The sequence below is a fragment of the Eublepharis macularius genome, chromosome 2, assembly GCF_028583425.1.
Source record: "Eublepharis macularius isolate TG4126 chromosome 2, MPM_Emac_v1.0, whole genome shotgun sequence".
NCBI classification, from domain to species: domain Eukaryota; kingdom Metazoa; phylum Chordata; class Lepidosauria; order Squamata; family Eublepharidae; genus Eublepharis; species Eublepharis macularius.
In genome coordinates, this window is record NC_072791.1 from 95,243,380 (window position 1) to 95,256,361 (window position 12,982).

At 41.3% G+C, this 12,982-nt stretch overlaps 1 protein-coding gene across 3 annotated transcripts in view; it reads left to right on the forward strand.

The window, feature by feature from the left end:
- The window catches only part of SHANK2 (SH3 and multiple ankyrin repeat domains 2), an 829,172-nt gene that overhangs the window by 172,748 nt on the left and 643,442 nt on the right, over window positions 1-12,982 (forward strand). For all 3 annotated transcript variants that reach the window (XM_054971067.1, XM_054971065.1, XM_054971068.1), the window contains one exon: window positions 6,521-6,637. In XM_054971067.1, the coding sequence (XP_054827042.1) occupies window positions 6,521-6,637 (117 nt within the window). The remainder of the gene's footprint in view (window positions 1-6,520; window positions 6,638-12,982) is intronic.

The window sequence follows — 12,982 nt, forward strand, 5'->3', positions numbered from 1 at the left end:
CTTCGCATGTTCTCCAATGGGTCCTCTACAATTAACATTATGTCATCCGCAAATGCTCTGACCTTGTATGAATAGTCCTTTATTTTTATTCCACGAATTTCATCATCTTGACGTATTTGTATCATCAGAATCTCCAATACTAAAATGAACAACAATGGAGATAACGGGCAACCTTGTCTTGTTCCTTTACTTATCGTCAATTTCTTGGTCAATTCATCATTCACCACAATTGCTGCAGTCTGGTCTCTATAAATTTCCTTAATTGCTCTGATGAATCTTTCTCCCAATTGTAGCTTTTCCATAGTGGCAAACATAAAGTCCCAGTTTAAATTGTCAAACGCTTTTTCAGCGTCAACAAAGAAGAAACCAACCTCTTTGTCACAACGCTTGTCATAATATTCAATAGCATTGATCACTGTCCTTAAGTTGTCTCTTATTTGTCTGTCTGGCAAAAAGCCTGCTTGTTCCTCCTCTATGACTTCCGAGAGCCACCCCTTCAATCTCTCCGCCAATATCTTCGCAAAAATTTTATAGTCATTGTTGAGTAGCGATATAGGTCTATAATTTTTCACATTAGTCAGGTCTTGGCCCTCTTTTGGGATCAATGATATATTCGCTTCACTCCAAGTTTCTGGAATCCTTTGATCCCTTAAAACCCCATTCATCACCTCTTTTAGGAATGGTGCCAGTTCATTAGCCATTGTCTTATAGAATTTAGCCGTAAGTCCATCTGGCCCTGGCGCCTTTCCTAGATTTGCAGATTGTATTGCCTTACTTATTTCCTCGTCAGTTACTTCACTATTCAACTTATTTCTCCAAGCTTCCGAGATTTCTGGAAGTTTGGTTTTCTCCAAATATGACGCTATTGATTCTTTGTTTACTTCTTTTTTATTATACAGCTTAGCGTAAAATTTATAAAAGGCTCTACTAATGGTAGCCTGCTCCAAATACGTTTTGTTATCTTCGCAAATTTTATTTATTATCTTCTTTTCCCTTTTCTTCTTCAATTGCCATGCCAGGTACTTCCCAGGTTTATTAGCACCCTCAAACGCTTTTTGATTCAGTCTTTTGAGATTCCACTCCAATTCTTTATTGCTCATTGCTGTTAGCTGTTCTTGAAGTATTTTAATTTCCTGGTATACCTTCTTTTTCCCTGGTCTCTTTTTCAGCTGTATTTCTTTGGCTTTTATTTTCTCCTCAATCTCTTGTCTTTTCTCCTCTTTCTTCTTTCTTGCTCTACCATTTAAGTCCATTAGTATGCCCCTTACAACCGCCTTGTAAGCATCCCAAACTTTATTGGTTGGTACTTCTTTATTCACGTTGTATTGTATAAAAAACTTTGTCTCTCTTCTCAGTATTTCCATATTCTCTCTTTCCTGTAACAAGTCCTCATTTATTCTCCATGCTTTCCTTTTTCTCTTTTTTCCAAATTTCCACATAATTGGGTTGTGATCTGAGCCTACCATAGGCATTATTTCTACCTCCTTAGTCCATAATGCTAAGTCTTTTGAGGCCCAGATCATATCAATTCTTGATAATGTAGAATGCCTTGCAGAATAAAAAGTAAACTGTCTGCTTTTAGGATATTCTCTCCTCCATACATCTTCAAGAGTCTCTTGTTGAATCAACTAAAAAAAAAGCTTTGGTGATAGTCCTCTTTTCTTTTGTGCCGTTGTAGTCTTTTTGTCTAGTTCCAAGTCTGTCACTCCATTGAAGTCTCCAGCAAGAATTATCTGGTCGTATGCAAGATCGTCTAAATGCTTCCTTAAATCCTCAAAGAAGCTTTCTTTTGCACCGTTAGGTGCATAAAGTCCGACTACCAACACTCTCTTTAAATTCCAAATACATTCCACTGCTACAAATCTAGCTTCCACATCTCTCATAACAAATTTTGGCTGTAGCTCCTCTTTTATGTACAACACCACTCCTCTTTTTTTCTTGTTGGAGGCCGCTACATATTCTTTGCCCAATTTTCCAGATTTTAAATATTTTACATCCTGCTTTCTGATATGGGTCTCTTGCAAACAAACAATGTCACATTTTTGTTTTAGTAGCCAGTGAAAAGTATTTTTCCTCTTATTCGGTGAGTTTAGTCCATTTACATTCCAAGATAATACTTTACACTCCATACTCATGATCTTGTTGGTAAGTCTTTTTCATTGTCCTTAATAAATCGCTCCATCTCTCGCTCAGATCTGATGCGTTTTTTGGCCCCTCCAAACTCAAAGGACACTCCTTCCGGTAACTCCCATCTGTACCTGATTTTCATGTCCTTCAAAATCTGAATTAGCACTTTATATTTTTTCCGGTCCAGTAACACTGATCTGGGCAGTTCCTTCATTATAATAATCGTCTTGCCATCAATCTCCAATGGATCTTGAAACTGTTTTGTCACAATCCTCTCTTTCATATTTCGTGTTGTAAACTGCACAATCACATCTCTTGGTAGTTTCCTCTGGGTTGCTATTCTCGAATTCACACGGTATGCCACATCTAGGATAGCCACAACTTCCTCCTCCTCCTTCCCCAGGTACTCAGCCAACACCTCAGTCATCTGTTCTTGCGCTGACTTTCCTTCCACTTCTGGCAAGCCACGAAAACGTAGCTGCTTCTCCATATGTTTAGTTTCTGCAACTGACATTCTCCCCTTCACCAATCTCATCTCTGTTTGTTGCGTGTCTGCTAAATTCTCCATCGCGTCTTCTACTGTTTTAACTCTCTGCTGCGTTCCTTGTAATTCACTTCGTATTGTTTCCATACCTTTTTTCACTTCTGACAGCTCCGATTTTACTGTCTGTGTAACCTCTTTAACCTCTTTTATCAGCTCCAATTTCGTGTCCTTAAGTTCTTTAATCATATCTAAAAGTTTTTTGTCCAGGTTTTTATCCAGGTTTTCTATTGCCGATTGTCACTCTTTTTTTGACATCGTGGGGCTTGCTTTAGCTCGCTCCCACGAATCCGCTCTCTTCCTTAACTCCGTGGCGTAAAATTTAACGTTTTTCTATTTTAAATGTCCCGGTCTTCTTATAGAAATTAAATTTTAAAGAGTCCAAAATGTCGGGCGTCTTTTCTCTATGGTTTCTCTATGATTTTGTAATCCAAGATGGCCTACTTCCTCTTCCGCTGAAGCCGCGACCCTTCCCCTTTCAAAAATGGCGATTCCCTACTTCCTGCCCTCCAGCAAGGGCCGCTTCTCTCCAGCCACTCTATTGTTATTACGCACTTCCTGTCTCCCGTCTTCCCACAGCAGATCTCGCGATGGTGTCTTTTTCTCACAGCTCCAAAGCCACAGGTATTCAAAACAATAGTCCCATTTCTTTAATAACTTCTTTAAACTTAGTCTCTTTTTAAATTCGATTCCTGCCGAGTCTTCCCCTCCTTTTCACTAGTCTGTTGCAGTTTAAAAATCTACTTTTTTTTCCTCTCTGTTTTTATCAATCTGTCCCGTCTCAGAAGATAATGATCTTTACCTTCTCTTCACTTTTCTCGGGTTGTAATCGCTGTTTCGATTTTAAGTTCTCCTCTCAGCTTCTTCCCCCAATCGATGCTTGGGTATGTAGGTCTTATGCCAGCCGAATTGGCCCCAAAACTGCCGCAGAGATTATAGCCGACCCGTCGCAAGGTGGGACCTCAAGGATCGGGGGGAGACTCGTTGTATAGAGCCCCCCCTCGTCCGAGATCTAGCTCACCCTAGGGTCTTGAGCGTTCTTTGCCTGCTCCCCGCCTGAGAGCAGTCGGCCGCGGGCTATTTTCACCCCGCCGGCCGGTTAAAACGGCAGTCCGGTCAGCTCCGCAAGTGGAGCTGCGTTAGACCTCCATGGATCCCATGGAGTGTGTCTCACTCTCTGCTGCCTTCTCTGCTCTCCTAGATGCCTCTTCCTTAAGTCATGAGACAACATATTTCATATAAAGTTCATCTTTAGCCTCTAGTGCATGTATCAAAGAGCTGTAACTTTCTGGCAGGCTTGACAAAGTTAAAATGATTTTGTCCTCTTCATCAAATGTCTTGCCTATGGTATTCAGTTGATCCATTAAATCTGTCACTTATATGCTTTTCTAGATCACCTCCTTCATTTACTTTTCAATTAAACAACTTTCTTGACAAATACAATCTTTCATTCAGTGAATTTCTCTCATATAATTCTCTCAGTCCCAGCCACAGTTCTCTGGCAGTCTTAAAATCTCTTATGTGGTGTAAGTCACTATCACTCACATAAGTTGGAATTTCTGCCCTTGCCTTCCTGTCTTATTTTTCCAATTCACTTTTTGGGCTCCTTCTTCTGGTGGGATTTGTTCCACTGTTTCCCACAAATCCTTCTTCACCAGCTCATTCTTCATTCTGAACTTCCATAAAGGATAGTTACTGGAGGTTAGAACAGGCACAGCAGGCTCTAGTGATTTCACTGCCTTTAAATACGTGGCCGTGGTGTCTTCTCTTATTTATCTTGCAGATATTTACTTCTCTTCACTGACTGGACCCATAACCCCTTTGTGAGAGAGGGGGGAGATATAATTAAATATCCCTGACAACCCTCATGATGGGACAGTATCCCTTCACTCACCAAGTGCAGTTTATACTACCATATAGCAGAGTCAACAGAAGAATCCAGTGTGAAGTAAAATCATGTAAGAAGATAAATAGAAATTTCATGTAATAACTATTTACAGTAAAATAAAGAACAGACTGTGAGAGATACATATTCATGACTTGTACACAGGAGAAAGAGGCACTTACAGCAACAGACATATTAACTGACACAGAAGGAATCTCCACTCTCTGCAGGGAGGGGCCAATTCCATAGCAACGGATGAACAGACACTATATAGAAACTATACAAAGTATCAAGCCCTTTCTCCACTTGCAAGCAGTCTTTACTCTTTCCATTCAAATTAGGCCACAGTGTCTTATTCCAACACACCCACAGTAAAAATGTCTCTCTTCCTAATACTTCCATTGTACACAGTCCAGAAAGAAAGAATCAACTTTACCCACAAAGGAGCAGTCATCATTTCCAAGATATTTGCAAGACTATGTCACATAAACTAAAATAAATTAGGGACTTACATTCTGTCTGCACAGTTATCTCTATTGGTTCATTTGTACACTTCTCTGTTTTTCCAAATATGTTTTTATATATGTGTATGTGTGCGTGCACATACGTGTGTTAGTATGTTTATGGGTTTAGGTTAACGGGTACAATTTCATGATTGCATTCCTGTTTAAAACTATACTCCTTATTCTTATGTCTAGCATTAATGACTCAACTGGGCAGTGCTCAACATTCTTTTCTTCTGGGAATACTGGTACCCTCTTCCAGCTTTCCTGCACCCACCCATAAGTGCTGATGCACAGAGGCCAGGTTGCTCTGTTCTTCTTAGAGCAGTTGTCTCTGGATTCACACAATCAGCCCACCTTTCCTTCAGCAAGTGCTTTCACTTGCTGCAGCATAACCTTTCTGGAAGGAATTTAGTGGGAAGATATGACCTCCTCTTGGGCATCTGCAAATGAGGCTATGCCTCTATGAGAGAAGACTTGTGCTAACAGCTAGCTCTAGAAGTTTCTTAGTCAAAGCTCTGAGCAGATACAAGTCTATCAGTGTGAATGTACAGACAGGGCTGGTTCAATGTCCTGGGGGTTCTGGTTAGAGAGTCCTGCCCCACCTTGACATGTGCTGATGGTGGCCCTGTGTACAGATGATCACTCAAAGAATATCAGTTAGAGGTAGGCAAACTCCCCCCTAAATATGTTTCCTTCTTAAGATCCACAGCAGCAATACTGCCCCCCAAGCTCATATGCATATGCTCCTTGTTTTAATAGTGAATTTTTGAGGGGAATTTTCATGCAGAGATTTTATCTCTTTTTCTGAGGGAATTTCTTTCACATAGTTGCCCAGTAAGTTCTTATTGGTTTCTTACTATCATGTCAAATATAAAAGTTTTTGATACTTCAGTGTTATTTTAAAGTATCTAATTTTGATGATGCAACATTTTATTTCAGTATAACCGATTGATATGCAGGTTATTAATGTACAATTCTTCTATCTAGTCTTTTACCAAATATTGGAGAGCTACAGAGTATAGCTATTTTGGAAAATGGTTTGAATAGAAATTAACAGAATAGGAACATGCTACCACAAGTTTCCTTCACCAAAGGAACTGTGAAAGTTACCTTTATTCTTTTACTGCTTTGGTCTTATTGATCTAAATGTTTTAGATGTGTTATAGACCAGTCTTGGAATATGACATGACTTTAGAGTCCACATTGAAATAAGGGTCAGATTGTTTACTTCCAAGCCAGGTAGAATTTCTGAAAAGGGGGGTTATGCAATTGTGCATATTCTGTAACACTCATTGCACTGTACAAAAGATTCTGTGTGTATTGGCTATAACATAGTACTCCATATTTATGTTTCACAATATACTTGAAAGAAATATTCCATTAAGCTAAACGCTTTATGATGCAAAACTACAATGTTTAATTATGAGATATACTTAAAATATGAATGTTAAATCTTTATAGGCATGTCGATATGGCCATGTCCAGCATTTAGAACATTTTCTATTTTATGGGGCGGATATGGGAGCGCAGAATGCCTCTGGAAATACAGCATTACATATATGTGCACTTTACAACCAGGTTAGTTATTATAGTTTCTCTTTTAATAGTATATATGTTTCACTAGAAATGTTGAAAGTTGCAGGAATTATTTTTACGTTTATTTTTAATTACCAAAAAAGTTAGATTAGAATGAAAATGGAGGCTTTATTATTCTTCATTATTACAGCCTATAATTTAAATGTTTGTGCTTTTTTATCATTTTGGTTTTGATTCTCAGACATTTTCATTTCCTAAAAGGATTATTTTCTTAAAAGGATTGTAACTATAACCAAACACGCCTCAGCCACTCTCGCTTTTTGCTAAGGTCAAGTCTGACTGACTTCTCCTCAGCCTAACATTCCCAAGAGCAGAAGCACAAAAGAGTATTCCAACTGGAGAAAGGACAGAGCTGGCTGAGAGCAGAACCACAAGTGACAAAAGGCACAGATTGGACACTTGTCAGCTTCCCCCAAGTTTTGATGGGAAATGTAGGCAGCTTGGCAGAATGTTGGACAAGTGACAGTTGAAAAGTCCATTGGACAGCAGTCGGAGAGCCAAGCTGCAAGACTAGGATGCCTACATTTCCCATCAAAACTTGAGGGAAGCTGACAAGTGTCCAATCTGTGCCTTTTGTCACTTGTGGTTCTTCTCTGAGACAAGTGTGGCACCTAGAGAAAGAAAATAGAAGAAGGAAAAGGAAATTTCTAGCTCCCCTAGTAACCTTTGGTAATGTTTTAAATAAGTAACTGCTGCAATGTATGAAGAGTGATGTGGGAGAATAGAATTGATGTTTGTGGCCAGGAAAGCATTCTAATCAACTGCCTGTGGCAGAAAGATTAATGTCAGAGATACAGGTATGGAGAGCCTGTAAAGAATGCAGAGAAGTCTTTGGGAAGAAGGGAAGTCTGAGTTTTCTTGTGTGAGAAATAAAGGCTAAAGTGTTGAGATCTTGAGCCAACATGACCTCCAGCACCTCACTTTTAAAGGCTTCTTTGGCTAGCCTCAGAATGACATTCAGCCCTGTTCACCTCTTCCTTGTCCAGTGCTCTCCCCCTTGTATCTTGGAGCTTGCCTCTGAGGCCTTTATACCTGAGGCACAGGGTGTGTTCCTTTCTCTTACAGGAAGAGCCCTCTCCACAAGTTTAAATGGGGCATGGCTGCCTCTTGACTGTGCACATAGTCTACCATTGGCCATGACATCTACCTGGCTGAAATTCCAGTCATGGCATTTTAAATGATCCCATCTCTGCCTGTAGTTCAACCAAACTCCAGTCTTATTGACCATACCACTCACCCACTGCTGGTACCCCAAGCCTGGGAAGCACATCAAAGAAGGCACTGAGGTGTCCCTTCGGCTCCTGCAGCGACTGCTAGCTGGGAGTGCGCTTCTGGGAAGTGATGTCATCATGCAGTCCTGGGAGTGCGAGTGTGCGCTTTGCGCGCATGAACATGTGGTGACAGGAGCACCACCCGCCAGGAATTGCCCCAGGTGCCTGAAACCCATGCTACACTGCTGAGGATGGCAAGGAGGAAGCCAGCAGTGGTTGTGCTTAGCTTTGCTCTTGCTGTGGTTGGATAGTATAGAAACGTGCCTGGTTTCTTAGGATGATATATTTTTCACTAGATTTCTTTGAGCTTCCATTGCCTAGATGGTCCACTTAAAAAAAGTTTCCAAGACATTTAAATTCATGTGTACACATGAAACAAAGGCTTAGTAAAGATATTAGCAGTTCCTAACCACTCGTGTTCCACCCTCCTCCAGATGATCTTTGGAAGATGCTTCAAACAGTAGTTTGTATTCTAAATTATTACTTTGCATAAGCTATCCCCACAAGTTTTCAGACATCCATGAACCAGAGGCTCTCTACCAGTTTAACCACACATTTCTTAACTTGTTTTTTCTCTGGCTTACAACAACTTGTCCTGTCCAGTATGACACGTAGTCGTCTTTATATCTGGTATATTTTCTGTCAGCTATAGTTACTAATCTTTTAATTCCTTAGTCAAGTTCAGAATTGGTTCTAAGGTACGGGGGTTTGGACCCTAAATTCAAGAATGTTACATTTAACATCAGAGTAAGAAGAAAACAGGAGGGCTGCACCAATCAAAGGAGAAAGAAAATAGGCAAAAGCTAATGATGCAAATGAAGAAGAGTATTTATTATCCAAATAAAAATTCCCTATGCATTTCACAATAAAGCTTCTTTAGGGGAATCTGCATGTTTTTCCATTTTCATACAGCAAGAATGCAAAAACAGTTAGGTCAGCCCTCTCATCCAGAATTAAATCCTGGATGGCCACTCTGTCGTCTGTAAATGATCTGGCATTTAAAAGCAAAATGTTATAGCCCAACAAGATCATCAGTGTCACCCTGGCTGCAAGACAAATCAGAAAGGACAACAGCCCACGATTGTCTGTCCCTTCTTCGTACCTGGCCTGTTCTTCCACCATTGTATCCTCCTACTCCACACATTGATCGTGGCACCATCTCCCATCCCATTCTGCTCCCCCAGATACATCCCCAGCCAGCAGGTGACAAACTAAACAAACTATTACACTTTAACATTACAGTCCAGATGTCAGCTCTCACCTGGATTTGGACAGAACAGACACACAGTGACAACCAGCTCTCACCTGGTATAAGACAGACAACAAAATGGCATACTCCCACCCTCCCTCCAAACAGAAACGGTCGACTAGGCTCTTCTTGGGACAGTTTGGCTCCATGTGGAAAGTAGGAGTGTTCACCAGTCCACTGCAGCTCAGTGTACATCATGGGCTTTAGAAGCTTGTCAGGGCCCCAGACTAAGAGCCACTGGGCAAGAGCCCTTTGGCTCTCATCCTTTGGTTTACCCGAAAGGCTCAGCCTCTGATTAAATGGTGCAAGTATGTGTAGAATAATCCAAGGAGCTCAGAGTTACTCCAATGAGTATCCTTGCAAGTTTTGTGGGGGAATTAGCAGCAAGGAGAGGCTCAGCGAGAGGGGCAACCAGCAGGATCAGCACTTTTGTATACAGGTCCCAACCCTCAGAGGAAATAACTAGTCAGGTGTTCTTCCAAAACAGTAATGAATTTTATTGATTACAAGAAGTAAAGCATACAGGAAAGCACTAGAGCATATTTCTACATACGCACACACACAGATTTCTAGGAAGGCAGTAGGAAAATTGGAGAGGGCAAGAGGGATTGGAGAATAGTTACCATCTAGAAGAATAGTATTGTCTGCAGAGGAAAACAGTTTTGAATGTCCATCGTTAATGCAGAGATGCTCAGATTGGCTTTGAGGGTGACCCCTGTGTGTCCCAGAAAGCTGCACACTAGACTGGGCTTAGACGGGTCCATTTTATGCTATAAAATGGACCATAAGTCAGGAAAGTATTGCTTGCCCCCAATAACAATAATTCAAAAGTTTTATCCAGGAGAAAACAAGGCATGAGATGTTTCTCTCCAGGAGGTGGTAAGGAAACCGGACATTTGTCTATTGAAAGTGACAGAGGGATAGAGCACAGCTTTAAGTCCTGATGTGGATCAAAGGAACAGATGCATGTTGATTCCTATTGTAAAATAAACAAATTAGAGCTGATGGAAGACCCAGGAAGATTGGATAGGAAAGGCAATTTAACCTTTGATTAGGAAAAAGATGAAGGGAGATCAGAAGGGTGTCATGGGAGGGGGGTAGTTCTCAAGCACTTTTATTGTCAGGATTCCTGCATATCTCCGGGGTATGTGGGATGAGCTGAAGCTAGTCTGCTAAGAGCCTTGTATTCCATTAACCCTTTAGTGGCATTCCATCTCCCATCCAGGAGAATGCAGCTGCTTTCTGCTCCTCTGAGCTGCTTCAGTTCTTGTGGCAGCACAAGAGGAGGAGGTTTTTGTTAGCTGAGTGTAAACAGAGCAGAAGTTACACTGTGCTGATTAAAGAGGAAAAAGTTTATTTGAGGAAATACATACTTGATAGTGAAGAGGGAGAGATAGAATCCTTGCTATCTGACTACATCTTGTAGAGAGAATGAATAAGGTAGGAGCGAGAAGAAGCAGGATATTGCCCTGTTTAGCCCAACAGGAGACAAGGAAATGACCCCCAGGAAACGAGAGATGCTGCCCTCACTGTCCTAACGAAGTGATCCTTGCTGCCCCCTGCATGGAAGGCTCTTCTTCCTTTCTTGCTGCTGCAGTACACCAGACATTGCAATTTCCAACACCCCTTCTCAATGTGTACAAAGTCCACAAAGCTCAGTCTTTCATGTAAACTTTGAAACTTCTCTTTGGCAAGTGGCTTGGTGAGAACGTCTGCTATCATTTTTTCTGTAGGACAGTACTGTAGCTCAACAAGCCCTTCTTGCATATTTCTCACAATATGACTCTTTATGTCAATATGCTTGGTTCTTGATCCAATTCTTTCTGTATTTGCAAGTTTTATGCAAGATTGATTATCTTCAAAAAGTTGTATAGGTTTGAGTTCATCTATCCCAAAATCTTCAAACAGTTGGAGAATCCATTTGAGTTCTTGGCATGCTTCTGCTGTTGATATATATTCAGCTTTTGTAGTTGATGCTGCTACAAGGTCTTGCTTTCTGCTTGCCCAACTGATTGCTCCTCCATCGTAGAAGAACACTCGTCCACTGGTAGACTTTCTGACTGTAGTGTCTTCTGCCCAGTCAGCGTCCATGAATCCCACTAGTCTGGGATTGTTGCTTGCTGGTAATTTGAGCTTCAGTTGTGCAGTACCTCTTAGGTATCTTGCCAGTCATTCACACTTGGTGATGCACTTTTCCTGCACAGTATTCCAACTGCTGCTGCTATGTCAGGTCCGGTTACTGTACTTATGTAGAGCAGTTTTCCAATTGCTTCTTTGCACACTTTGATGTTTCTCAGAAGTTCATTGCTTCCATCTTGTTTCAGGAAATCTGTTTCCATTGGAGTACATGTTGGTTTTCCATCTTTCATATCCATGTAGTCTAGGAAGGCCACAATCTTTTGCTTTTGATTGAGAAGATAGCTTCCATCTTCTTCTCGCTCTATCTGGATGCCGAGGTAAAAGCTGACGTTTCCAAGACGCTTTACCTCAACCACTTGGTTCAGATGCTGAATTATTTCATCACAATCTTGTTGATTTTCATAACAAAGAAGAAGATCATCATAAATCAGAATAAAAGTCCATTTGCTGTCTTGCTTTCTTGAGTACAGGCAGCGTTCTGCGTCGTCTTTCTTGAATCCTTCTTTGATGAGCATTTGGTTCAGTTTCTGGTTCTAGGCCCTTGCAGCCTGTTTCAGTCCGTACATGCTCTTCTGCAGTTTGCAAACAAGTCCTCTGTCTTTGGACTGTTCAAATCCAGGAGGCTGTGTCATATACACGTCTTCTTCCAGCTCTCCATGTAGAAAAGCAGTCTTCACATCCAGATGCTCCACCTGCATCTTCCTTTTGGCTGCTGTGCTCAGTAGTGTTCTTACTGAAGTGTGTTTCACTACTGGTGCAAAGGTTTCATCATAGCCTTCTCCATACTTCTGGGAATATCCCTTTGCAACTAGCCTTGCTTTGTACTTCTGTACTTCTCCACCTGCATCAAGTTTGGTTTTGAAGATCCATTTGCATCCTACCATCCTCTTTCCAGGTGGTAGTTCTGTGAGAATCCATGTCTTGTTCTGGATCAGAGAGTCAATTTCTTCTTTTGCAGCTTTTCTCTATTTCTCTCCTTCTCTTGCTGGCATTCCTTATATGTCTTCCCAGCTAGAAGGTTCTGGTACAGCTTCTGTTTTTGCCAGGTAGGAAAATTTCATTGGTGGAACTCCTTTGTTTGCATCCTACCATCCTCTGTTTGCATCCTACCTTTGTTCTGGCTGAGCGTCTGACACTTGGCTGTGCTTCCCCTTCTCTTTCTGTGGGCTCTGCAGATGTCTCATGTGTCTCAGTCAGGTCCCACAGTTGCACAATCTCTGGCTACTGTGCTGCATCAGCTTCTCTTGGTGTAGATTCTTTGGTGTCTGGCTTGCTTGCCTTCTCTTTTTCATCAATATATACCACATTGTGAATCTTCACCATGTCTGTCTCTGGGTTGAGGATTCGGTATCCTTTGCATCCCAGTGCATATCCAACAAATATGCCTTCATCTGTTCTGAGATCCATCTTAGACCTCTTTTCCTTTGGAACATAAGTGTAGGCCTTTGATCCAAACACTCTCAGATGCCTTACATTGGGCTTGTGGTTGTACCATAGTTCAAATGGTGTGCTGCTTGCACCCTTTGTAGGCAGCATGTTCTGCAGATAGGTAGCAGTGTGGACAGCTTTTCCCCAATATTTTTGAGGTAGCTCTGCTTCTTGGAGCATACTTCTGCACATTTCTGTGAGAGAACAATTTTTCCTCTCCACTATCCTGTTGAGTTTGGG